The 24,609-nt window shown below is 46.3% G+C and overlaps 1 protein-coding gene across 1 annotated transcript in view; it reads right to left on the bottom strand.

Annotated features, from left to right (window-relative positions):
* dzip1l (DAZ interacting zinc finger protein 1-like) overlaps nt 1-23,203 on the bottom strand; it is a 29,821-nt gene extending 6,618 nt beyond the window's left edge. Inside the window, exons 1-14 of the mRNA XM_082957085.1 lie at nt 22,980-23,203; nt 21,038-21,321; nt 20,555-20,847; nt 18,536-18,620; nt 17,588-17,712; nt 12,693-12,854; nt 11,954-12,082; nt 11,344-11,406; nt 11,090-11,230; nt 10,929-10,959; nt 10,503-10,589; nt 10,292-10,425; nt 5,261-5,483; nt 4,905-5,034 (exon numbers count right to left, since the gene is read on the bottom strand). Coding sequence (XP_082813211.1) covers nt 4,905-5,034; nt 5,261-5,483; nt 10,292-10,425; nt 10,503-10,589; nt 10,929-10,959; nt 11,090-11,230; nt 11,344-11,406; nt 11,954-12,082; nt 12,693-12,854; nt 17,588-17,712; nt 18,536-18,620; nt 20,555-20,847; nt 21,038-21,263 — 1,829 coding nt within the window. The 5' untranslated portion in view covers nt 21,264-21,321; nt 22,980-23,203. The remainder of the gene's footprint in view (nt 1-4,904; nt 5,035-5,260; nt 5,484-10,291; nt 10,426-10,502; nt 10,590-10,928; nt 10,960-11,089; nt 11,231-11,343; nt 11,407-11,953; nt 12,083-12,692; nt 12,855-17,587; nt 17,713-18,535; nt 18,621-20,554; nt 20,848-21,037; nt 21,322-22,979) is intronic.
* Nucleotides 23,204-24,609: the final 1,406 nt, after the last annotated feature.

Genomic DNA, 24,609 nt, shown 5'->3' with positions numbered 1-24,609 from the left:
CACTCTTCTTTCTATTCTGGTTAGAGCCAGTTTGCGCTGTTCTGTGAAGGGAGTAGTACACAGCGTTGTACGAGATCTTCAGTTTCTTGGCAATTTCTCTCATGGAATAGCCATTTCTCAGAACAAGAATAGACTGATGAGTTTCAGAAGAAAGATCTTTGTTTCTGGCCATTTTGAGCCTGTAATCGAACCCACAAATGCTGACGCTCCAGATACTCAACTAGTCTAAAGAAGGACAGTTTTATTGCTTCTTTAAAATCAGTACAACAGTTTTCAGCTGCGCTAACATAATTGCAAAAGGGCTTTCTAATGATCAATTAGCCTTTTAAAATGATAAACTTGGATTAGCTAACACAACGTGCCATTGGAACACAGGAGTGATGGTTGCTGATAATGGGCCTCTATACGCCTATGTAGATATTCCATTAAAAAAAAAACGTCAGTTTCCAGCTACAATAGTAATTTACAACATTAACAATGTCTTCACTGTATTTATGATCAAATTGATGTTATTTTAATGGACACAAAATTAGCTTTTCTTTCAAAAACAAGGACATTTCTAAGTGACCCCAAACTTTTGAACGGTAGTGTACATGACATTGGGGTACGTTCAGTAGATACTGTGGGCATGGCAGTGGGGTACATTCAGTAGATACTGTGGGCATGGCAGTGGGGTACGTTCAGTAGATACTGTGGGCATGGCAGTGGGGTACGTTCAGTAGATACTGTGGGCATGGCAGTGGGGTACGTTCAGTATATACTGTGGGCATGGCAGTGGGGTACGTTCAGTAGATACTGTGGGCATGGCAGTGGGGTACGTTCAGTAGATACTGTGGGCATGGCAGTGGGGTACGTTCAGTATATACTGTGGGCATGGCAGTGGGGTACGTTCAGTAGATACTGTGGGCATGGCAGTGGGGTACGTTCAGTAGATACTGTGGGCATGGCAGTGGGGTACGTTCAGTAGATACTGTGGGCATGGCAGTGGGGTACGTTCAGTATATACTGTGGGCATGGCAGTGGGGTACGTTCAGTAGATACTGTGGGCATGGCAGTGGGGTACGTTCAGTATATACTGTGGGCATGGCAGTGGGGTACGTTCAGTAGATACTGTGGACATGGCAGTGGGGTACGTTCAGTAGATACTGTGGGCATGGCAGTGGGGTACGTTCAGTATATACTGTGGGCATGGCAGTGGGGTACGTTCAGTAGATACTGTAAACATGGCAGTGGGGTACGTTCAGTAGATACTGTGGGCATGGCAGTGGGGTACGTTCAGTAGATACTGTGGGCATGGCAGTGGGGTACGTTCAGTAGATACTGTGGGCATGGCAGTGGGGTACGTTCAGTATATACTGTGGGCATGGCAGTGGGGTACGTTCAGTAGATACTGTGGGCATGGCAGTGGGGTACGTTCAGTATATACTGTGGGCATGGCAGTGGGGTACGTTCAGTATATACTGTGGGCATGGCAGTGGGGTACGTTCAGTAGATACTGTGGGCATGGCAGTGGGGTACGTTCAGTATATACTGTGGGCATGGCAGTGGGGTACGTTCAGTATATACTGTGGGCATGGCAGTGGGGTACGTTCAGTATATACTGTGGGCATGGCAGTGGGGTACGTTCAGTAGATACTGTGGGCATGGCAGTGGGGTACGTTCAGTATATACTGTGGGCATGGCAGTGGGGTACGTTCAGTAGATACTGTGGGCATGGCAGTGGGGTACGTTCAGTATATACTGTGGGCATGGCAGTGGGGTACGTTCAGTATATACTGTGGGCATGGCAGTGGGGTACGTTCAGTATATACTGTGGGCATGGCAGTGGGGTACGTTCAGTATATACTGTGGGCATGGCAGTGGGGTACGTTCAGTATATACTGTGGGCATGGCAGTGGGGTACGTTCAGTATATACTGTGGGCATGGCAGTGGGGTACGTTCAGTATATACTGTGGGCATGGCAGTGGGGTACGTTCAGTATATACTGTGGGCATGGCAGTGGGGTACGTTCAGTATATACTGTGGGCATGGCAGTGGGGTACGTTCAGTATATACTGTGGGCATGGCAGTGGGGTACGTTCAGTATATACTGTGGGCATGGCAGTGGGGTACGTTCAGTATATACTGTGGGCATGGCAGTGGGGTACGTTCAGTATATACTGTGGGCATGGCAGTGGGGTACGTTCAGTATATACTGTGGGCATGGCAGTGGGGTACGTTCAGTATATACTGTGGGCATGGCAGTGGGGTACGTTCAGTATATACTGTGGGCATGGCAGTGGGGTACGTTCAGTATATACTGTGGGCATGGCAGTGGGGTACGTTCAGTATATACTGTGGGCATGGCAGTGGGGTACGTTCAGTATATACTGTGGGCATGGCAGTGGGGTACGTTCAGTATATACTGTGGGCATGGCAGTGGGGTACGTTCAGTATATACTGTGGGCATGGCAGTGGGGTACGTTCAGTATATACTGTGGGCATGGCAGTGGGGTACGTTCAGTATATACTGTGGGCATGGCAGTGGGGTACGTTCAGTATATACTGTGGGCATGGCAGTGGGGTACGTTCAGTATATACTGTGGGCATGGCAGTGGGGTACGTTCAGTATATACTGTGGGCATGGCAGTGGGGTACGTTCAGTATATACTGTGGGCATGGCAGTGGGGTACGTTCAGTATATACTGTGGGCATGGCAGTGGGGTACGTTCAGTATATACTGTGGGCATGGCAGTGGGGTACGTTCAGTATATACTGTGGGCATGGCAGTGGGGTACGTTCAGTATATACTGTGGGCATGGCAGTGGGGTACGTTCAGTATATACTGTGGGCATGGCAGTGGGGTACGTTCAGTATATACTGTGGGCATGGCAGTGGGGTACGTTCAGTATGATACTGTAGGGCATGGCAGTGGGGTACGTTCAGTATATACTGTGGGCATGGCAGTGGGGTACGTTCAGTATATACTGTGGGCATGGCAGTGGGGTACGTTCAGTATATACTGTGGGCATGGCAGTGGGGTACGTTCAGTATATACTGTGGGCATGGCAGTGGGGTACGTTCAGTATATACTGTGGGCATGGCAGTGGGGTACGTTCAGTATATACTGTGGGCATGGCAGTGGGGTACGTTCAGTATATACTGTGGGCATGGCAGTGGGGTACGTTCAGTATATACTGTGGGCATGGCAGTGGGGTACGTTCAGTATATACTGTGGGCATGGCAGTGGGGTACGTTCAGTATATACTGTGGGCATGGCAGTGGGGTACGTTCAGTATATACTGTGGGCATGGCAGTGGGGTACGTTCAGTATATACTGTGGGCATGGCAGTGGGGTACGTTCAGTATATACTGTGGGCATGGCAGTGGGGTACGTTCAGTATATACTGTGGGCATGGCAGTGGGGTACGTTCAGTATATACTGTGGGCATGGCAGTGGGGTACGTTCAGTAGATACTGTGGGCATGGCAGTGGGGTACGTTCAGTATATACTGTGGGCATGGCAGTGGGGTACGTTCAGTATATACTGTGGGCATGGCAGTGGGGTACGTTCAGTATATACTGTGGGCATGGCAGTGGGGTACGTTCAGTATATACTGTGGGCATGGCAGTGGGGTACGTTCAGTATATACTGTGGGCATGGCAGTGGGGTACGTTCAGTATATACTGTGGGCATGGCAGTGGGGTACGTTCAGTATATACTGTGGGCATGGCAGTGGGGTACGTTCAGTATATACTGTGGGCATGGCAGTGGGGTACGTTCAGTATATACTGTGGGCATGGCAGTGGGGTACGTTCAGTATATACTGTGGGCATGGCAGTGGGGTACGTTCAGTATATACTGTGGGCATGGCAGTGGGGTACGTTCAGTATATACTGTGGGCATGGCAGTGGGGTACGTTCAGTATATACTGTGGGCATGGCAGTGGGGTACGTTCAGTATATACTGTGGGCATGGCAGTGGGGTACGTTCAGTATATACTGTGGGCATGGCAGTGGGGTACGTTCAGTATATACTGTGGGCATGGCAGTGGGGTACGTTCAGTATATACTGTGGGCATGGCAGTGGGGTACGTTCAGTATATACTGTGGGCATGGCAGTGGGGTACGTTCAGTATATACTGTGGGCATGGCAGTGGGGTACGTTCAGTATATACTGTGGGCATGGCAGTGGGGTACGTTCAGTATATACTGTGGGCATGGCAGTGGGGTACGTTCAGTATATACTGTGGGCATGGCAGTGGGGTACGTTCAGTATATACTGTGGGCATGGCAGTGGGGTACGTTCAGTATATACTGTGGGCATGGCAGTGGGGTACGTTCAGTATATACTGTGGGCATGGCAGTGGGGTACGTTCAGTATATACTGTGGGCATGGCAGTGGGGTACGTTCAGTATATACTGTGGGCATGGCAGTGGGGTACGTTCAGTATATACTGTGGGCATGGCAGTGGGGTACGTTCAGTATATACTGTGGGCATGGCAGTGGGGTACGTTCAGTATATACTGTGGGCATGGCAGTGGGGTACGTTCAGTATATACTGTGGGCATGGCAGTGGGGTACGTTCAGTAGATACTGTGGGCATGGCAGTGGGGTACGTTCAGTATATACTGTGGGCATGGCAGTGGGGTACGTTCAGTATATACTGTGGGCATGGCAGTGGGGTACGTTCAGTATATACTGTGGGCATGGCAGTGGGGTACGTTCAGTATATACTGTGGGCATGGCAGTGGGGTACGTTCAGTATATACTGTGGGCATGGCAGTGGGGTACGTTCAGTATATACTGTGGGCATGGCAGTGGGGTACGTTCAGTATATACTGTGGGCATGGCAGTGGGGTACGTTCAGTATATACTGTGGGCATGGCAGTGGGGTACGTTCAGTATATACTGTGGGCATACCTGTTCTTTTTTCTACGAGTGCTTGGTGTCTGTTGAGATTGTGGCGCCTTCTCTCTCCTCTGAGAGGCCTTCACCTTCACTGGTGTCTGTCTGCTTTCTGGACTCTTCTCCCGGCTAGGACTCCTCTTCTCTAAAGACAAACATGTTAGTGTGCTAAGCAGATCTGGGGGATTTCAGTTTACTTCCTGAATTGAGTAAATTGAAATATAATTGAGCCCAACGCTTGTACTAAGAGCAGGAGAGTGTGTGTGAAAACGTAGGTACTGAGAAGCACATCTCCGTGGAGATGAGGCTGTGTTACATGGCTCTTGGACCTGAGGGTTAGGTACAATACGGAGGTGGGTGTTGGTCCTTACTGTGGGACTGAGGGGTGGTACTGGGTATGGTAACCTGTCTGGGTAAAGTAGGTACGGTGGTCCCCTGGCTCCTCTGCAGGGCGTGCACCCTGCGCGTCAGCTCTCTGGCCAGGCTCTCTCTGAGCTCCAGAAGGTCTGCTTTCTGTCTGGACATCTGATGTCGCTGACCAGATAACAACGCTCTCAGGCTCTTAAAGGACTTTTTGGATATACCCTTGGTTCCCTGGAATGTAACATAAGGTATTTTAGATACTTCACTTCTCCCATTAGGTATTTGTTATTATAAAATGACAGATTTGGACTTCAGTGAGAGAGTACTGTACTGTCTTGAATATATGGATCTCCTTGCATGTAGGGTGTTCACCCATAAAATGATTATTTCATTTAATGTTAATGAGAGAATTAAATCAGAAAAACATTAGTTCAACCCGTATGTCTCTTCCATATATGGTTCAAAATGTTAGACAATCTACCTCTTGAGAATTTAGCATGATTAGAGCGAATAAAACGTCCTGATGGGCCACGGTCAACAGTGGTCGCTGCTCAACAGAACGCTGTCACTGCTCTGTGGGCAGAATGGCGTTAACTTTAAACGTCAACTCACAAGCTAGCTAGTAGCTGCAGGTTGGTGTGTGATAACATGGGCTTTTTACTAAACCAAATCGGCGGAACACAAAACAAAATTGAGCCTATATAATATATATATATATATATATATATATATATATATATATATATATATATATAAAAAATATAATATAACATAATATATATATATATATATATATACTGCTCAAAAAAATAAAGGGAACACTTAAACAACACATCCTAGATCTGAATGAAAGAAATAATCTTATTAAATAGTTTTTTCTTTACATAGTTGAATGTGCTGACAACAAAATCACACAAAAATAATCAATGGAAATCCAATTTATCAACCCATGGAGGTCAGGATTTGGAGTCACACTCAAAATTAAAGTGGAAAACCACAGTACAGGATGATCCAACTTTGATGTAATGTCCTTAAAACAAGTCAAAATGAGGCTCAGTAGTGTGTGTGGCCTCCACGTGCCTGTATGACCTCCCTACAACGCCTGGGCATGCTCCTGATGAGGTGGCGGATGGTCTCCAGAGGGATCTCCTCCCAGACCTGGACTAAAGCATCCGCCAACTCCTGGACAGTTTGTGGTGCAATGTGGCGTTGGTGGATGGAGTGAGACATGATGTCCCAGATGTGCTCAATTGGATTCAGGTCTGGGGAACGGGCGGGCCAGTCCATAGCATCAATGCCTTCTTCTTGCAGGAACTGCTGACACACTCCAGCCACATGAGGTCTAGCATTGTCTTGCATTAGGATGAACCCAGGGCCAACTGCACCAGCATATGGTCTCACAAGGGGTCTGAGGATCTCATCTCGGTACCTAATGGCAGTCAGGCTACCTCTGGCGAGCACATGGAGGGCTGTGCGGCCCCACAAAGAAATGCCACCCCACACCATGACTGACCCACCGCCAAACCGGTCATGCTGGAGGATGTTGCAGGCAGCAGAACGTTCTCCACGGCTTCTCCAGACTCTGTCACGTCTGTCACATGTGCTCAGTGTGAACCTGCTTTCATCTGTGAAGAGCACAGGGCGCCAGTGGCGAATTTGCCAATCTTGGTGTTCTCTGGCAAATGCCAAACGTCCTGCACGGTGTTGGGCTGTAAGCACAACCCCCACCTGTGGACGTCGGGCCCTCATACCACCCTCATGGAGTCTGTTTCTGACCGTTTGAGCAGACACATGCACATTTGTGGCCTGCTGGAGGTCATTTTGCAGGGCTCTGGCAGTGCTCCTCCTGCTCCTCCTTGCACAAAGGCAGAAGTAGCGGTCCTGCTGCTGGGTTGTTGCCCTCCTACGGCCTCCTCCACGTCTCCTGATGTACTGGCCTGTCTCCTGGTAGCGCCTCCATGCTCTGGACACTACGCTGACAGACACAGCAAACCTTCTTGCCACAGCTCGCATTGATGTGTCATCCTGGATGAGCTGCACTACCTGAGCCACTTGTGTGGGTTGTAGACTTCGTCTCATGCTACCACTAGAGTGAAAGCACCGCCAGCATTCAAAAGTGACCAAAACATCAGCCAGTAAGCATAGGAACTGAGAAGTGGTCTGTGGTCCCCACCTGCAGAACCACTCCTTTATTGGGGGTGTCTTGCTAATTGCCTATAATTTCCACCTGTTGTCTATTCCATTTGCACAACAGCATGTGAAATTTATTGTCAATCAGTGTTGCTTCCTAAGTGGACAGTTTGATTTCACAGAAGTGTGATTGACTTGGAGTTACATTGTGTTGTTTAAGTGTTCCCTTTATTTTTTGGAGCAGTGTATGTAATTCATGATGACAATCGGCTAAATAAAATGCCATTTAGACATTTATATTTCACTACATTCTAGAGCACTGAGAGAACACCCTATATACAGAGCATTCTGAAAGTATTCAGACCCCTTGACTTTATTCCACATTTTGTTTACAATACGAAAATCAACAATCTACACACAATATCCCATAATGACGAAGTGAAAACAGGTTTTTAGATATTTTTTTTTTGTCAAAATAAAAAACAGAAATACCTTATTTACATAAGTATTCAGACCCTTTGTGATGAAACTCGAAATTGATCTCAGGTGCATCCTGTTTACATTGATCATCCTTGAGATGTTTCTACTTGGAGTCCACCTGTGGTAAATTCAATTGATTGGACATGATTTGGAAAGGCACACACCTGTCAATATAAGGTCCCACAGTTGACAGTGCATGTCAGAGCAAAAACCAAACCATGAGGTCGAAGGAATTGTCCGTAGAGCTCCGAGACAGGATTGTGTCGAGGCACAGATCTGGGGAAGGGTACCAAAAAATATCTGCAGCATTGAAGGTCCCCAAGAACACAGTGGCCTCCATCATTCTTAAATGGAAGAAGTTTGGAACCACCAACACTCTTCCTAGAGCTGGCCGCCAGGCCAAACTGAGCAATCTGGGGAGAAGGGCCTTGGTCAGGGAGGTGACCAAGAACCTGATGGTCACTCTGACAGAGCTCCAAAGTTCCTCTGTGGAGATGGGAGAACCTTCCAGAACGACAACCATCTCTGCAGCACTCCAATCAGGCCTTTATGGTAGAGTGGCCAGATGGAAGCCACTCCTCAGTAAAAGGCACATGACAGCCCGCTTGGAGTTTGTCAAAAGGCACCCAAAGGACTCAGACCATGAGAAACAATATTCTCTGGTCTGATGAAACCAATATTTAACTCTTTGGCCTGAATGCCAAGCATCACGTCTGGAGGAAACCTGGCACAATTTATGGTGAAGCATGGTGGTGGCAGCATCATGCTGTGGGGATGTTTTTCAACGGCAGGGACTGGGAGACTAGTCAGGATCGAGGGAAAGATGAACAGAGTAAAGTACAGAGAGATCCTTGATGAAAATCTGCTCCAGAAAGCTCAAGACCTCAGACTGGGGTGAAGGTTCACCTTCCAACAGGACAACAACCCTAAGCACACAGCCAAGATAAACTCAGGAGTGGCTTCGGGACAAGTCCCTGAATGTCCTTGAGTGGCCCAGACAAAACCTGGACTTGAACCCAATCGAACATCTCTGGATTGACCACAAGTTCTCAATGGGATTAAGGTCTGAGGAGTTTCCTGGCCATGGACCCAAAATATCAATGTTTTGTTCCCCGAGCCACTTAGTTATCACTTTTGCCTTATGGCAAGATACTCCATCATGCTGGAAAAGGCATTGTTCGTCACCAAACTGTTCCTGGATGGTTGGGAGAAGTTGCTCTCGGAGGATGTGTTGGTACCATTCTTTATTCATGGCTGTGTTCTTAGGCAAAAACTGTGAGTGAGCCCACTCCCTTGGCTGAGAAGCAACCCCACACATGAATGGTCTCAGGATGCTTTACTGTTGGCATGACACAGGACTGATGGTAGCGCTCACCTTGTCTTCTCCGGACAAGCTCTTTTCCGGATGCCCCAAACAATCGGAAAGGGGATTCATCAGAGAAAATGACTTTACCCCAGTCCTCAGCAGTCCAATCCCTGTACCTTTTGCAGAATATCAGTCTGTTCCTGATGTTTTTCCTGGAGAGAAGTGGCTTCTTTGCTGCCCTTCTTGACACCAGGCCATCCTCCAAAAGTCTTCACCTCACTGTGCGTGCAGATGCACTCATACCTGCTTGCTGCCATTCCTGAGCAAGCTCTGTACTGGTGGTGCCCCGATCCCACAGCTGAATCAACTTTAGGAGACGGTCCTGGCGCTTGCTGGACTTTCTTGGGCGCCCTGAAGCCTTCTTCACAACAACTGAACCGCTCTCCTTGAAGTTCTTGATGATCCGATAAATGGTTGATTTAGGTGCAATCTTACTGGCAGCAATATCCTTGCCTGCGAAGCCCTTTTTGTGCAAAGCAATGATGACGGCACGTGTTTCCTTGCAGGTAACCATGATTGACAGAGGAAGAACAATGATTCCAAGCACCACCACCCTCCTTTTGAAGCTTCCAGTCTGTTATTCGAACTCAATCAGCATGACAGAGTGAACTCCAGCCTTGTCCTCGAAAACACTCACACCTGTGTTAACGAGAGAATCACTGACATGATGTCAGCTGGTCCTTTTGTGGCAGGGCTGAAATGCAGTGGAAATGTTTTTGGGGGGATTCAGTTCATTTGCACGGCAAAGAGAGACTTTGCAATTAATTGCAATTCATCTGATCACTCTTCATAACATTCTGGAGTATATGCAAATTGCCATCATACAAACTGATGCAGCAGACTTTAAAAATTAATATTTGTGTCATTCTCAAAACTTTTGGCCACGACTGTAGATTGATGAGGGGGGGGAAAAAATATTTAATCAATTTTAGAATAAGGCTGTAAGGTAACAAAATGTGGAAAAAGTCAAAGGGTCTGAATAATTTCCCAATGCGCTGTATTTACTTTAACTTTGTGACAAATGCTGATTTAATTGACTGAGTGATGGATTCAATACATGTACCTTTCTGAGGCCCATCTTCTCTAGCCTCTCCTCCAGGGTTTCTTCTAGTATGGGTCTGAACTCCTTCACCAAGGCGGGGTTCCCCCGGAGGGACTCCAACAGTCTCCTCCTGGTCTCACCAGAGTCCTCCAGATCTAGGAGATATCGAAGGATGTTGACTGTATTGTTCTATAAAAAGAATACTAACAAAAGATACATGATTCATACATACTTTCTTCCTCTTCTTCCTCTTCTTCCTCCTCCTCCTCCTCTTCTTCCTCCTCCGTGGAGTGTTGGACTGCTTGTTTGATGGGAGTATCTGACAGAAAACCATCACATTAACATAGAACATAGTATATATATCTTTTATTTTATTTTATTGAATATCCAAAACATACAATATACTTGCAGTGAAGCCGCTCAACAACTACACCACACCAGTCATCCAACAGACTCCCATTCAGAGCGACACACAGAAGCATCCAGGGTCAATGCCCTGCTCAAGGGCACGTCGACAGATTTCCAACAAGGCCAAAAAACGGGGACCCGAACCCTCCAAGACCCCCCCCCCCCCAGTTCCCCAAGAGTTGCCTCTCTAGAACATAGTATCTTGAATACAATAAAAGTCTAGAATAAATAGGCCTGTGTTTTGTATTACCTGCCACTGGTCTTCTAGACATCTTGTTGATCTGTAATACAGATGGTAATACAACCCTGATAAAAACGCTCTCGAACAAAACAACAACTTAACATACTGCTGTAATTATAGACGGACAGCATCAACAACAGCAGCATAGCGTTAGTAGCTGATGATCATACCTTATCCTCCTGAGACCTGATGAGCCGGTCTTTCTGTTGAACCCTGGCAGACAGGGAGGTGACCTGTTGTTCTAGTCTTTGTCGGTCTGACCTGTGTTCTACAGACAGGGCCAGCTGCAGCCTATCATTCTCACTCTGCAGCTGAGGAGGACAACACGTTAGGAGGAGAATACTTTAGTGTCTGCTATTCAACCCAACCCCCGACACACACAAATCTAAAGAAGGGGGCACCAAAGCACAGACGTGGATCTTACCTCATCTCTTTCCAACATGTGCCTGTTCTGGACCTCCTTAAACCGTCTGTTCCACTCACGCTTCTGAAGGAGACGGACAGAGATTGAAAAAAGGCCAGTGCTAACACCAACATGGATTTTAGTTTAAGCTTTGTGTTGATTCTCCTGATTTCATAGCAACATGTCTTAATAGACCACATACTGACATCTCAGCTGGGTGATGATAGATAGATAGATAGATAGATAGATAGATAGATAGATAGATAGATAGATAGATAGATAGATAGATAGATAGATAGATAGATAGATAGATAGATAGATAGATAGATAGATAGATAGATAGATAGATAGATAGATAGATAGATAGATAGATAGATAGATAGATAGATAGATAGATAGATAGATAGATAGATAGATAGATAGATAGATAGATAGATAGATAGATAGATAGATAGATAGATAGATAGATAGATAGATAGATAGATAGATAGATAGATAGATAGATAGATAGATAGATAGATAGATTAGATTAGATTAGATTAGATTAGATTAGATTAGATTAGATACTGGCCAGAAGAGTACCGGGAAAAACATAGCCCAGCCCAGCCCATAGTGTGTTCTTCTGTCTTACCTGCTCAGACATCTTCTTCTTCATCATCCTCTTCTCTGCCTCCTCTCTCTGTTGCAGCTCATCCTCCTCTTGATAGGAGCCCAGGTTAGAAACAGTCACTTCTTCTCTGGTCTGGAGCTCCTGCAGTTTCTGTCAAGTCAAGTTTCCCATCTTGTTAAGTCATGAGACAACACAGTAAGTAAAGAAAAACTGAATTTATTTTCATGTTGGCATTAAGTATTTGTTTTAGAAAAATACATCAAGGTATTAAAAACAAACAAAAAATGGCATCTGCATTTGGGGGAAACAGCGGCACCGTTCGCTTCAGCAGCTCTGTTATTGTTTTGATGATGAAACGGATGAGAGGAGCGTCCAGCAGCGTTGTGAAAAAAAACCCTGTATTAAATAGCAGTACTCATTGTGATGTTCTACTGTGCGTGCGATGATGTCAGAGCGGAAATAAACAACGTTGGTTGTGTGCAGTAACTCACTTGTTGTTGTAATATCCCAAACGGATGTGACTGTTTCACCATTAAGGATTATAGCTTCAAAAGGCCTCAGAAAATGACTGATACTGGATTGTGTTGTAGGCTAGCAGCAGGGTGTGCTTGAGCTTTTGTAACCTGTTCGTTCTTTACACTTTGGCGCCATCTAGTGGCTGCAAAACACTACACTATCTACTGGCTCAACATCACTTTTACCACCATCGCCACTAAGCCCCTGGTTCATGCATGTCCTTTAAAATGGGAATAGGACTCACAGCCTCGATGGAGGAGCTCCTGCTGGCCATATCTCTGAACTCCTGCAGAAACAGCTGCTTCAGGTCCCTCATTTCCTCTTTAAACTTCTTCCTCTCCTCCTCCTTCCAGCTCTCCACCTTCTCTCGCTCCGAGGTGTCTTTCCTTCGCTGATCTTCCAGCTCCTGGTGGTTAAACCCATTGAAGCACTCATGAGAGACACAGCAGTACAGATATAGATCTGGGATGGGCAACTTTGATGGGGGTGGGGGAACACGACAACAACACATCTGAACTCATCATGAGTGGCCACAATGGCTCGTGGGTCTGCACGTACCCACATCTATACCCACATATGCAGTCAGTGCCGGCCCTAGCCTTTTGGGTGTCTTAACTTACATTTATTTGAGGAACCCCCCCACCTCATGAGAAAAATATTTTAGCTGGCCCCCCTCTTGACAGCAGAGGGGGAAAAATGTTTTACAGTTAATTTCCTGCCATTCTACACATTTTGCTATGGAGCAGAGAGACATGTTCACAGTTTTTAAAATGATGTCTATGTGAGAGTGACTAACAAAATCAAATAGGGGCAACCGGTCGATAATTCAACCATGATTACTACAAGTTTAGATAGGTAAGTTAGTCTAGTCTAAAACATTTTAGCTGACATGGACTAATTGAGTGACTGTCAATGGTAATCAGTGGCTGTATTGGAGGGGGAGCACTGTCCTGAATCTGCCTGTATTGGAGGGGGAGCACTGTCCTGAATCTGCCTGTATTGGAGGGGGAGTACTGTCCTGAATCTGCCTGTATTGGAGGGGGAGCACTGTCCTGAATCCGCCTGTATTGGAGGGGGAGTACTGTCCTGAATCTGCCTGTATTGGAGAGAGCACTGTCCTGAATCTGCCTGTATTGGAGAGAGTACTGTCCTGAATCTGCCTGTATTAGAGGGGGAGTACTGTCCTGAATCTGCCTGTATTGGAGGGGGAGTACTGTCCTGAATCTGCCTGTATTGGAGGGGGAGTACTGTTCTGAATCTGCCTGTATTGGAGGGGGAGTACTGTCCTGAATCTGCCTGTATTGGCGCGGGAGTACTGTCCTGAACCTGCCTGTACTAAAGAGAGTACTGTCCTGATTCTACCTGTACTAAAGAGAGTACTGTCCTGAATCTGCCTGTATTGGAGAGAGTACTGTCCTGAATCTACCTGTATTGGAGAGAGTACTGTCCTGAATCTTCCTGTACTGGAGCGGGAGTACTGTCCTGATTCTACCTGTATTGGAGGGGGAGTACTGTCCTGAACCTGCCTGTACTGGAGCAGGCGTACTGTCCTGAATCTGCCTGTATTGGAGGGGGAGAACTGTCCTGAATCTGCCTGTACTGGAGCAGGAGTACTGTCCTGAATCTACCTGTATTGGAGGGGGAGTACTGTCCTGAATCTACCTGTACTAAAGAGAGTACTGTCTTGAATCTGCCTGTATTAGAGGGAGAGTAATGTCCTGAATCTGCCTGTATTGGAGGGAGAGTACTGTCCTGAATCTGCCTGTATTGGAGGGGGAGTACTGTCCTGAATCTGCCTGTATTGGAGGGGGAGTACTGTCCTGAATCTGCCTGTATTGGAGGGGGAGTACTGTCCTGAATCTACCTGTATTGGAGAGAGTACTGTCCTGAATCTTCCTGTATTGGAGGGGGAGTACTGTCCTGAATCTGCCTGCATTGGAGGGGGAGTACTGTCCTGAATCTGCCTGTATTGGAGGGGGAGTACTGTCCTGAATCTTCCTGTATTGTAGGGGGAGTACTGTCCTGGATCTTCCTGTATTGGAGGGGGAGTATTGTCCTGAATCTGCCTGTATTGGAGGGGGAGTACTGTCCTGAATCTGCCTGTATTGGAGGGGGAGTACTGTCCTTTAATCAGCCTGTATTGGAGGGGGAGTACTGTCCTGAATCTACCTGTATTGGAGGGGGAGTACTGTCCTGAATCGACCTGTATTGGAGGGGGAGTACTGTCCTGAATCTACCTGTATTGGAGAGAGTACTGTCCTGAATCTAACTGTTTTGAAGCGAGAGTACTGTCCTGAATCTGCCTGTATTGGAGGGGGAGTACTGTCCTGAATCTGCCTGTATTGGCGCGGGAGTACTGTCCTGAACCTGCCTGTACTAAAGAGAGTACTGTCCTGAATCTACCTGTACTAAAGGGAGTACTGTCCTGAATATGCCTGTATTGGAGAGAGTACGGTCCTGAATCTGCCTGTATTGGAGGGGGAGTACTGTCCTGAATCTGCCTGTATTGGAGGGGGAGTACTGTCCTGAATCTTCCTGTACTGGAGCAGGAGTACTGTCCTGAATCTACCTGTATTGGAGGGGGAGTACTGTCCTGAATCTACCTGTACTAAAGAGAGTACTGTCCTGAATCTGCCTGTATTGGAGGGGGAGTACTGTCCTGAATCTACCTGTATTGGAGGGGGAGTACTGTCTTGAATCTGCCTGTATTGGAGGGAGAGTACTGTCCTGAATCTGCCTGTATTGGAGGGAGAGTACTGTCCTGAATCTGCCTGTATTGGAGGGGGAGTACTGTCCTGAATCTGCCTGTATTGGAGAGAGTACTGTCCTGAATCTGCCTGTATTGGAGCGGGAGTACTGTCCTGAATCTGCCTGTATTGGAGGGGGAGTACTGTCTTGAACCTTCCTGTACTGGAGCAGGAGTACTGTCCTGAATCTACCTGTATTGGAGGGGGAGTACTGTCCTGAATCTGCCTGTACTGGAGCAGGAGTACTGTCCTGAATCTGCCTGTATTGGAGGGGGAGTACTGTCCTGAATCTGCCTGTATTGGAGGGGGAGTACGGTCCTGAATCTTCCTGTACTGGAGCAGGAGTACTGTCCTGAATCTACCTGTATTGGAGGGGGAGTACTGTCCTGAATCTACCTGTACTAAAGAGAGTACTGTCTTGAATCTGCCTGTATTGGAGGGAGAGTACTGTCCTGAATCTGCCTGTATTGGAGGGAGAGTACTGTCCTGAATCTGCCTGTATTGGAGGGGGAGTACTGTCCTGAATCTGCCTGTATTGGAGGGGGAGTACTGTCCTGAATCTACCTGTACTAAAGAGAGTACTGTCCTGAATCTGCCTTTATTGGAGGGAGAGTACTGTCCTGAATCTGCCTGTATTGGAGGGGGAGTACTGTCCTAAATCTGCCTGTATTGGAGGGGGAGTACTGTCCTGAATCTGCCTGTATTGGAGGGGGAGTGGTTTTCACCTCTTTTCTGAGAATATAACCAGCTTCTCAGGCTCCATCTCAGTGTGCTTCATCCTATAGTTAGAGGATTCCTGATATCTCCAGGAGTGCTAAGTATAATTGTTGTCTTTATCTGCTGTCTACTACTGTCTTTTTGCTAGCTAGGGCCATCTATATTAAGTGCCTCCTGTCTTCCCAGTAGCCTACTTGGTGTGTGAACTGCTTCCTGTCTTCCCTGTAGTCTACTTGGTGTGTGAAGTGCTTCCTGTCTTCCCAGCAGTCTACTTGGTGTGTGGAGTGCTTCCTGTCTTCCCAGTAGCCTACTTGGTGTGTGAAGTGCTTCCTGTCTTCCCAGTAGTCTACTTGGTGTGTGAACTGAACTGCTTCCTGTCTTCCCTGTAGCCTACTTGGTGTGTGAAGTGCTTCCTGTCTTCCCAGTAGTCTACTTGGTGTGTGAACTGAACTGCTTCCTGTCTTCCCTGCAGTCTACTTGGTATGTGAACTGCTTCCTGTCTTCCCAGTAGCCTACTTGGTGTGTGAAGTGCTTCCTGTCTTCCCTGTAGTCTACTTGGTGTGTGAAGTGCTTCCTGTCTTCCCAGTAGTCTACTTGGTGTGTGAACTAAACTGCTTCCTGTCTTCCCAGCAGCCTACTTGGTGTGTGAACTGCTTCCTGTCTTCCCTATAGTCTACTTGGTGTGTGAACTGCTTCCTGTCTTCCCAGCAGCCTACTTGGTGTGGGAAGTGCTGACTGCTCATAACTTGCAGATGATTGTTGACACATCAACCAGGATCAAGGGACAGGACAATTTGGGACAATTGTCGTTTTGGTAATCGGTGCCTGCATTAGAGGGGAAGTGGTTTGTCTTCTGCTAGGCAATTAGCAATTAGTGTTAGTACTTCAGTCTCCCCTGTTTTCTCAGAGGCAGCTGTAAGCAGCAATCTTGTCGCCAAAACTAAGACGGTTCTACAGAGTTGTTCGAGGAAGGCGCCAACCCACGATCTCACTTGAGTATCTAACGTGGTTATTTTCAGATTCTCATTTTGAAGCTTTGTCAACTATGTGTGTGTTTTCTATACCTGTTCGCACCTCTCCCTGTAGGCTTTACAGACGCTCCCTACCCCTTAGCTGCAACCCTTTTAGTGCACCCCATGTGCACAACCCATGAGGAATTCCTGGTCTCCGGCAGTATTTTGGAAATACCTGTCTGCGGTCAAGAATGCCAAGTTCATCTCAGTCCCTATATCTTTTGTCCCTGACGGAGACATGGATCAACCTCAGAGAACACTGCTACTCCAGCTGCTCTCTCTTCATCTGACTACGTTTCCTCTCATAGTCCGAGAGCATCTGGTCGTCGCGGTGGTGGAACAGGACTACTAATGTATCCTATGTGGAGATTTTCTTTTCTCCCTCTCTCACCTGTCCATCTCATTTCAATTCCATGCTGTCACTATCACTTGTCCATTCAAGCTTAACATTGTTGTAATCTATCTTCCACCAGGTGCCCTTGGAGAGTTCCTCAATGAGCTTGACACCTCGATAAGCTCATTTCCTGACGATGGCTCATCGTACTGAGTGGCTTCAACCTCCCGACATCTGCCTTCCATCTGCCTTCCATTAATCCCCTCCTTGACTTCACCCTTTCCCCTCCCACTCACAAGGTAGGCAATACGCTTGTGTATGGTGTTACCTGCTGTTTTCTAAGGGCCTCTGCTTCCCTCTCGATGTCCAGTCTAGTCTGGGCCAGTTTCAGCCTCTCTCTCAGCTCCTCTATCCCATCCTCCATCTGTTCCACCTGCCTCTTCTTCTGTCGCTCTGAGGAGAGGACAACAGACAGTAGTGATCTGCCGCTCTGAGGAGAGGACAACAGACAGCAGTGATCTGCCTCTCTGAGGAGAGGACAACAGACAGCAGTGATCTGCCACTCTGAGGAGAGGACAACAGACAGCAGTGATCTGCCACTCTGAGGAGAGGACAACAGACAGTAGTGATCTGCCACTCTGAGAGGACAACAGACAGTAGTGATCTGCCACTCTGAGGAGAGGACAACAGACAGTAGTGATCTGCCACTCTGAGGAGAGGACAACAGACAGTAGTGATCTGCCACTCTGAGGAGAGGACAACAGACAGTAGTGATCTGCCTCTCTGAGGAGAGGACAACAGACAGTAGTGATCTGCCACTCTGAGGAGAGGACAACAGACAGTAGTGATCTGCCACTCTGAGAGGACAACAGACAGTAGTGATCTGCCTCTCTGAGAGGACAACAGACAGTAGTGATCTGCCACTCTGAGAGGACAACAGACAGTGCAACCACTCAGTGACTATTAGAGCACGATGTAGGTAGGCAACATGAGGTCGAAGGTTAAATTCCTGCATGGGGCATATGCGCCACTTTCAATGGTCACAGTTCTGTAAGTAACTTTGATAAAAGAGTTATTAAGTGGCTACTAAATGAACATATCATTATTGAAAAATGTACTCTAAATCACATAACATAGTACTGTTCAAACCTAACCAGATAATCGTGTTTTATAATGCATTGTGTGTTTAATGATAGCCATTGTGTTGACTGACTACTTACAATAAAGAGTAAATCAGGTACTAAAGAAGTCTGAGGAGTGTAGTTATAAAACCAACCTGTGTCTGTCAGCTCTGGATGCCTGCGCTGTAGGTGGGCTTGTAAGTAGGAATAGTTGATGAAGGACTTCTCACAGCATTGGCACTGAAAAATAGCATAGTTTGGTCAGGGTGGAGGGTACAGTACAGAGATAGTCAGGGCGTTTACATACACCTTAGCCAAATACATTTAAACTCAGTTTTTCACAATTCCTGACATTTAATCCTAGTAAATATTCCGCTGTCTTAGGTCAGTTAGGATCACCACATTATTTTAAGAATGTGAAATGTCAGAATAATAGTAGTGAGAATGATTTATTTCAGCTTCTATTACTTTCATCACATTCCCAGTGGGTCAGAAGTTTACATACACTCAATTAGTATTTGGTAGCACTGCCTTTAAATTGTTTATCTTGGGTCAAATGTTTCGGGTAGCCTTCCACAAGCTTCCCACAATAAGTTGGGTACATTTTGGCCCATTCCTCTTGACAGAGCTGGTGTAACTGAGTCAGGTTTGTAGACCTCCTTGCTCGCACATGCTTTTTCAGTTCTGCCCACAAATTTTCTATAGGATTGAGGTCAGGGCTTTGTGATGGCCACTCCAATACCATGACTTTGTTGTCCTTAAGCCATTTTGACACAACTTTGGAAGTGTGCTTGGGGTCATTGTCCATTTGGAAGATCCATTTGCGACCAAGCTTTAACTTCCTGACTGATGTCTTGAGATGTTGCTTCAATATATCCACATAATTTTCCTCCCTCATGATGCCATCTACTTTGTGAAGTGCACCAGTCCCTCCTGCAGCAAAGCACCCCCACAACATGATGCTGCCACCCCTGTGCTTCACGGTTGGGATGGTGTTCTTCAGCTTGCAAGCCTCCACCTTTTTCCTCCAACATAATGGTCATTATGGCCAAACATTTCTATTTTTGTTTCATCAGACCAGAGGACATTTCTCCAAAAAGTAAGATCTTTGTCCTCATGTGCAGTTGCAAAGCGTAGTATGGCTTTTTTATGGCGGTTTTGGAGCAGTGGCTTCTTCCTTGCTGAGCGGCCTTTCAGGTTATGTCGATATAGGACTTATTTTACTGTGGATATAGATGCTTTTGTACCTGTTTCCTCCATCATCTTCACAAGGTCCTTTGCTGTTGTTCTGGGATTGATTTGCACTTTTCGCACCAAAGTACGTTCATCTCTAGGAGATAGAACGTGTCTCCTTCCTGAGCGGTATGACGGCTGCGTGGTCCCATGGTGTTTATACTTGCGTACTATTGTTTGTACAGATGAACGTGGTACCTTCAGGCTTTTGGAAATTGCTCCCAAGGATGAACCAGACTTGTGGAAGTCTACCATTATTTTTCTGAGGTCTTGGCTGATTTCTTTTGATTTTCCCATGATGTCAAGCAAAGAGGCACTGAGTTTGAAGGTGGGCCTTGAAATACATCCACATGTACACCTACAATTGACTGAAATGATGTCAATTAGCCGATCAGAAGCTTCTAAAGCCATGACATAATTTTCTGGAATTTTCCAAGCTGTTTAAAGGCACAGTCAACTTAGTGTATGTAAACTTCTGACCCACTGGAATTATGATACAGTGAATTATAAGTGAAATAATCCGTCTGTAAACAATTGTTGGAAAAATGACTTGTGTCATCCACAAAGTAGATGTCCTAACCGACTTGCCAAAACTATAGTTTGTTAACAGGAAATTTGGGGAGTGGTTGAAAAATGAGTTTTAATGACTCCAACCTAAGTGTATGTAAACTTCCGACTTCAACTGTAACAGTAATTAAATTATTTGGCCAGGAGGACAAATGGGTTTAATGACATTGTGAGCTCATCAAACTGACATTTACAAATATGCTCACTTGATTCTAAACCCAAGTATCACAAGCCAATTTGAAAGAATAAATTCAAGACAGCATTAAAGCGCAGAAGTGAGTTGACACTTCTGGGGATGGGTAGAAATAAAAAAAATATCATTTGATGGTCCATCCGGATGGTAAAAGGAGGAACGGCCCAAAGATAACGTTTACCTTGTGGTAGTTGTTGAAGCTAGCCTGTAGTAGAAGCTGCTGTGTGGCTAGCATTTTCTTCCTGAGTTTGCTCTCTTGTTTAGTGGCCTGTAGCTCAGAGTCCAGCCTGGCCCTCTCCTCTCCCTCTCTGTCTGCCTTAGAGAGGGCCCCCTGTAGACGGTCCTCCAGCCCAGACACCTGGGAGCTCAGGTAGTCCTGACAGTGCAGCAGGTACTCTGTGCTGAGCTGGGACATACGTAGGAGTTTGACAAGGGCCGGGTCAGCAGGACTACGGCAGTGGGGACACCTCTCACCTTCAGGGATGGAGTTGGTGTCAATTTTAAATCTAAAACAGTTTGGTGCATTAAACCAATAAGCAAATAAAAAATGGGAGGTTTACACACAAAAATGGACAAAGGTCAGGTCAGTTCCAATTGAAGTCATTGCTTTTCAATTGACTGAAGTGAAATGGAATTGACCCCAGGACCAACCCTGCTCTGTTACCTGTGACATCACAGAAGGTGACAGCAGATATGTACTCCTGCAATACGACCACATCCATCTCCCTGGCCACGTGATCCACATCCAGGGCAGAGAGGCGCCGCCAGTCCATGGATTCAGTTCGGACTCGGAAACGTAGGGGGTGCAGGTGGCCAGGGCTCCAGGAGGAGGGGAAAGAGAGGAGGCTGGACACAGGAGGGTCACTGGAGGTTCTGAACTGGCCAGGCATGGTGGTGTAGGCTGTGGCAGGGAAGGAGGTGGGGTAGTGGGCCTTGGAGGAGATGTTGCTGTGAAAGAAAGATAACCCTATTTACACTGAACATGTAAAGTGTCGGTCCCATGTTTCATGAGCTGAAATAAAAAGATCCCAGAAATTTCCCATACGCATAAAAAGCAGATTTCTCAAATTTTGTGCACAAATTTATTTGCATCCCCTGTTAGTGAGCATTTCCCATTTGCCAAGATAATCCATCCATCTGACAGGTGTTACATATCAAGAAGCTGATTAAACAGCATGATCATTACACAAGTGCACCTTGTGCTGGGGAAAATAGTCGTCACTCTAAAATGTGCAGTTTTGTCACACAACACAATGCCACAGATGTCTCAAGTTTTGAGGGAGTGTGCAATTGGAATGCTGACTGCAGGAATATCCACCAGAGCTGTTGCCAGAGAATTTAATGTTCATTTGTCTACCATAAGCCGCCTCCAAGGTCATTTTCGAAAATTTGGCACTATGTCCAACACAGACCATGTGTAACCGCACCAGCCCAGGACCTCCACATCCGGGCTTCTTCCCCTTGAACTCGAACATTAACTGGTGGTAATAACTCATCTTGTTTCAATAAACACCTGGAGAAGAATGACTGCACGTGGCACAGCACTGGTGTTAAGTGCAGCTTAATAGACTTGTCTCCTTGGAGTTAATGAAGTAAACAGATCAGCTCATAAGAATCCATTGTTCCAATGTAGCCTGGCCTTACAAAACACAAACAAACAGGATCGTTGCTGCATCCTTGTTGCTATCCTTTCAACAGGAGAGAGAACAACAGCTCACCGCCTTCCTTTCATGAGGGATTTCACTGGTCGTGTGTGGCAGTTGATATGAGGGAGGCGCTAGCTAGCAACGCCAAGGGTATTTTTTGGGGATGTATTTTATTAGGATCCCCATTAGCTGTTGCAAAATTAGCAGCTACTCTTCCAAAACATGAGACATAATACAGAACATCAATAGACAATAACAGCTCAAGGACAGAACTACATACATAAAAAAAAGGCACAAGTAGCCTACATATCAATGCATATACACAAACTGTCTAGGTCAAATAGGGGAGAGGTGTGAGGTGTTTTATCTGGTTTTTGAAACCAGGTTTGCTGTTCATTTGAGCAATATGAGATGGAAGTTCCAAGCAATAAGGGCTCTATGTAATAATGTACGCTTTCTTGAATTTGTTCTGGTTTTGGGGACTGTGAAAAGACCCTGGTGGCATGTCTGGTGGGATAAGTGTGTGTTGTGTAAATTGACTATGCAAACAATTCGGGATTTTCAACACAATAATGTTTCTTATAAAAAGAAGTAGTTATGCTGTCAGCCTCTCCTCGACTCTTAGCCAAGAGAGACTGGCATTCATAGTATTTATATCAGCCCTCTGATTACAATGAAGAGCAAGACGTCCCACTCTGTTCTGGGCCAGTTGCAGCTTCAATAGGTCTATCCTTGCAGCACTGGACAACACGACTGGACAATAATCAAGATTAGATTAGGGGTCGTGAGTTCAATTTCCCGCATGGATCACGTACACACAACTAGGATTGTGGCTAGCTAAACTCACGGTACTAAATGGAACGAGACGTAACTAGCTACCTGGATCTGACAGCAAAGAGTTACCGGAAAATGCATCATAGCATATCGAAAGTTTCCAAGTTACGTAGCTAGCTTGCTTACCTGTCCTTGGCGTTGCCCTGTTTTGTGTTCTTGCTTGCTCCTGCGAAGTGAATTTATTGGCACTTTTCTCAAATTTGCAATATTTCAGTGAAAGGTTTCTAGAGGTACAACTTTACAACAAAAAAAAGTAATTTGCACGAATAATGCATGCGGTGTTCGCTAGTTTGCACAGAAAAACTGTGATGGGTGGAGGGCTGCCTTCTACAAGGGGTAAGGTGCAGCAACAAGGCACGCTTCGACTGTTACCTAGGAAACGAAACGCCCCTTTGGGCCATTGTCTTGCGTCAAATGACGTCACTCCTACGTGACGCTCGTCCCTAATGGGTCTAATTTCAGTGCGTTTATGACAACTGGGGAACTCGGGATTAAACGAGCTCCAACTGGGAAAAAATATTTACAACAGTCATCCAGCACGGAATTCCAACTCGGGAACTAGAGCTCCGATTTTCCGACCCTTCTGAGTTCCCAGTTGTCTTGAAAACCACCATTGTGCCGCGTTCAAGTACTAGTCGGAACTCTGAAACTCAGAAATGTTTGACTTGCTAACTGATTGAACGCAGTACGTGTACAACTACAACCTTTTAGCAAGTCTGACATTTCCGAGTTTGCTAGTTCCCGAATAGCATATGAATGTGGCATTAGGCTTTTTAACACACATCTCTTTCTGACAACGGCCGAAGATGTAATATACATACTACATGACCAAAAGTATGTGGATACCTGCTCGTCAAACATCTCACTCCAAAGTCATGGGCAGCATTAATATGGAGTTGGTCCCTTTGCTGCTATAACAGCCTCCACTCTACTGGGAAGGCTTTCCACCACTTGTCATGATGTGTGTTTTGTCCTATATTTATATTTTATTTATTTGATTTTTAATCCCAGCCCCCAACCTCGCAGAAGGCCTTTTGGCAGGCCGTTATTGTAAATACGATTTTGTTATTAACTGACTTGCCTAGTTAAATAGAGGTTAAATAAATACAATTAAAAATATATAGATGTTGGATCATTGCTGCGGGGACTTGCTTCCATTCAGCCACAAGAGAATTAGTGAGGTTGGGCACTGATGGTGGGTGATTCGGCCTGGCTCACAGTCGGCGTTCTAATTCATCCCAAAGGTCTTCGATGGGGTTGAGGTCAGGGCTCTGTGCAGGCCAGTCAAGTTCTTCCACACCGATCTCAACAAACCATTTCTGTATGGACCTCGCTTTGTGCACGGGGGCATTGTCATGCTGAAACAGGAAAGAGCCTTCCCTGAACTGTTGCCACAAAGTTGGAATCACAGAATCATCTAGAATGTCATTATATGCTGTCACATTAAGATTTCCCTTCACTGGAACTAAGGGGCCTGGCCCAAACCATGAAAACAGCCCCAGCCCATTATTCCCCTCCACCGAACTTTACAGTTGACACTATACATTCGGGCAGTTAGAGTTCTCCTGGCATCCGCCAACCACAGATTAATCCGTTGGTCTGCCAGAGGGTGAAGCATAATTCATCACTCCAGAGTAGCGTTTCCACTGGCGCGAGCTTTACACTACTCTAGCCGACACTTGGCATTGCCCATGGTGATCTTAGGCTTGTGTGCGGCTGCTCAGCCATGGAAACCCATTTCATGAAGCTCCTGACG

Source organism: Salmo salar, chromosome 10 (genome assembly GCF_965601325.2).
Source record: "Salmo salar chromosome 10, fSalSal1, whole genome shotgun sequence".
NCBI lineage: Eukaryota > Metazoa > Chordata > Actinopteri > Salmoniformes > Salmonidae > Salmo > Salmo salar.
The sequence above is the reverse complement of the archived record's forward strand: the minus strand, read 5'-3'. Positions and strand labels throughout refer to the sequence as shown.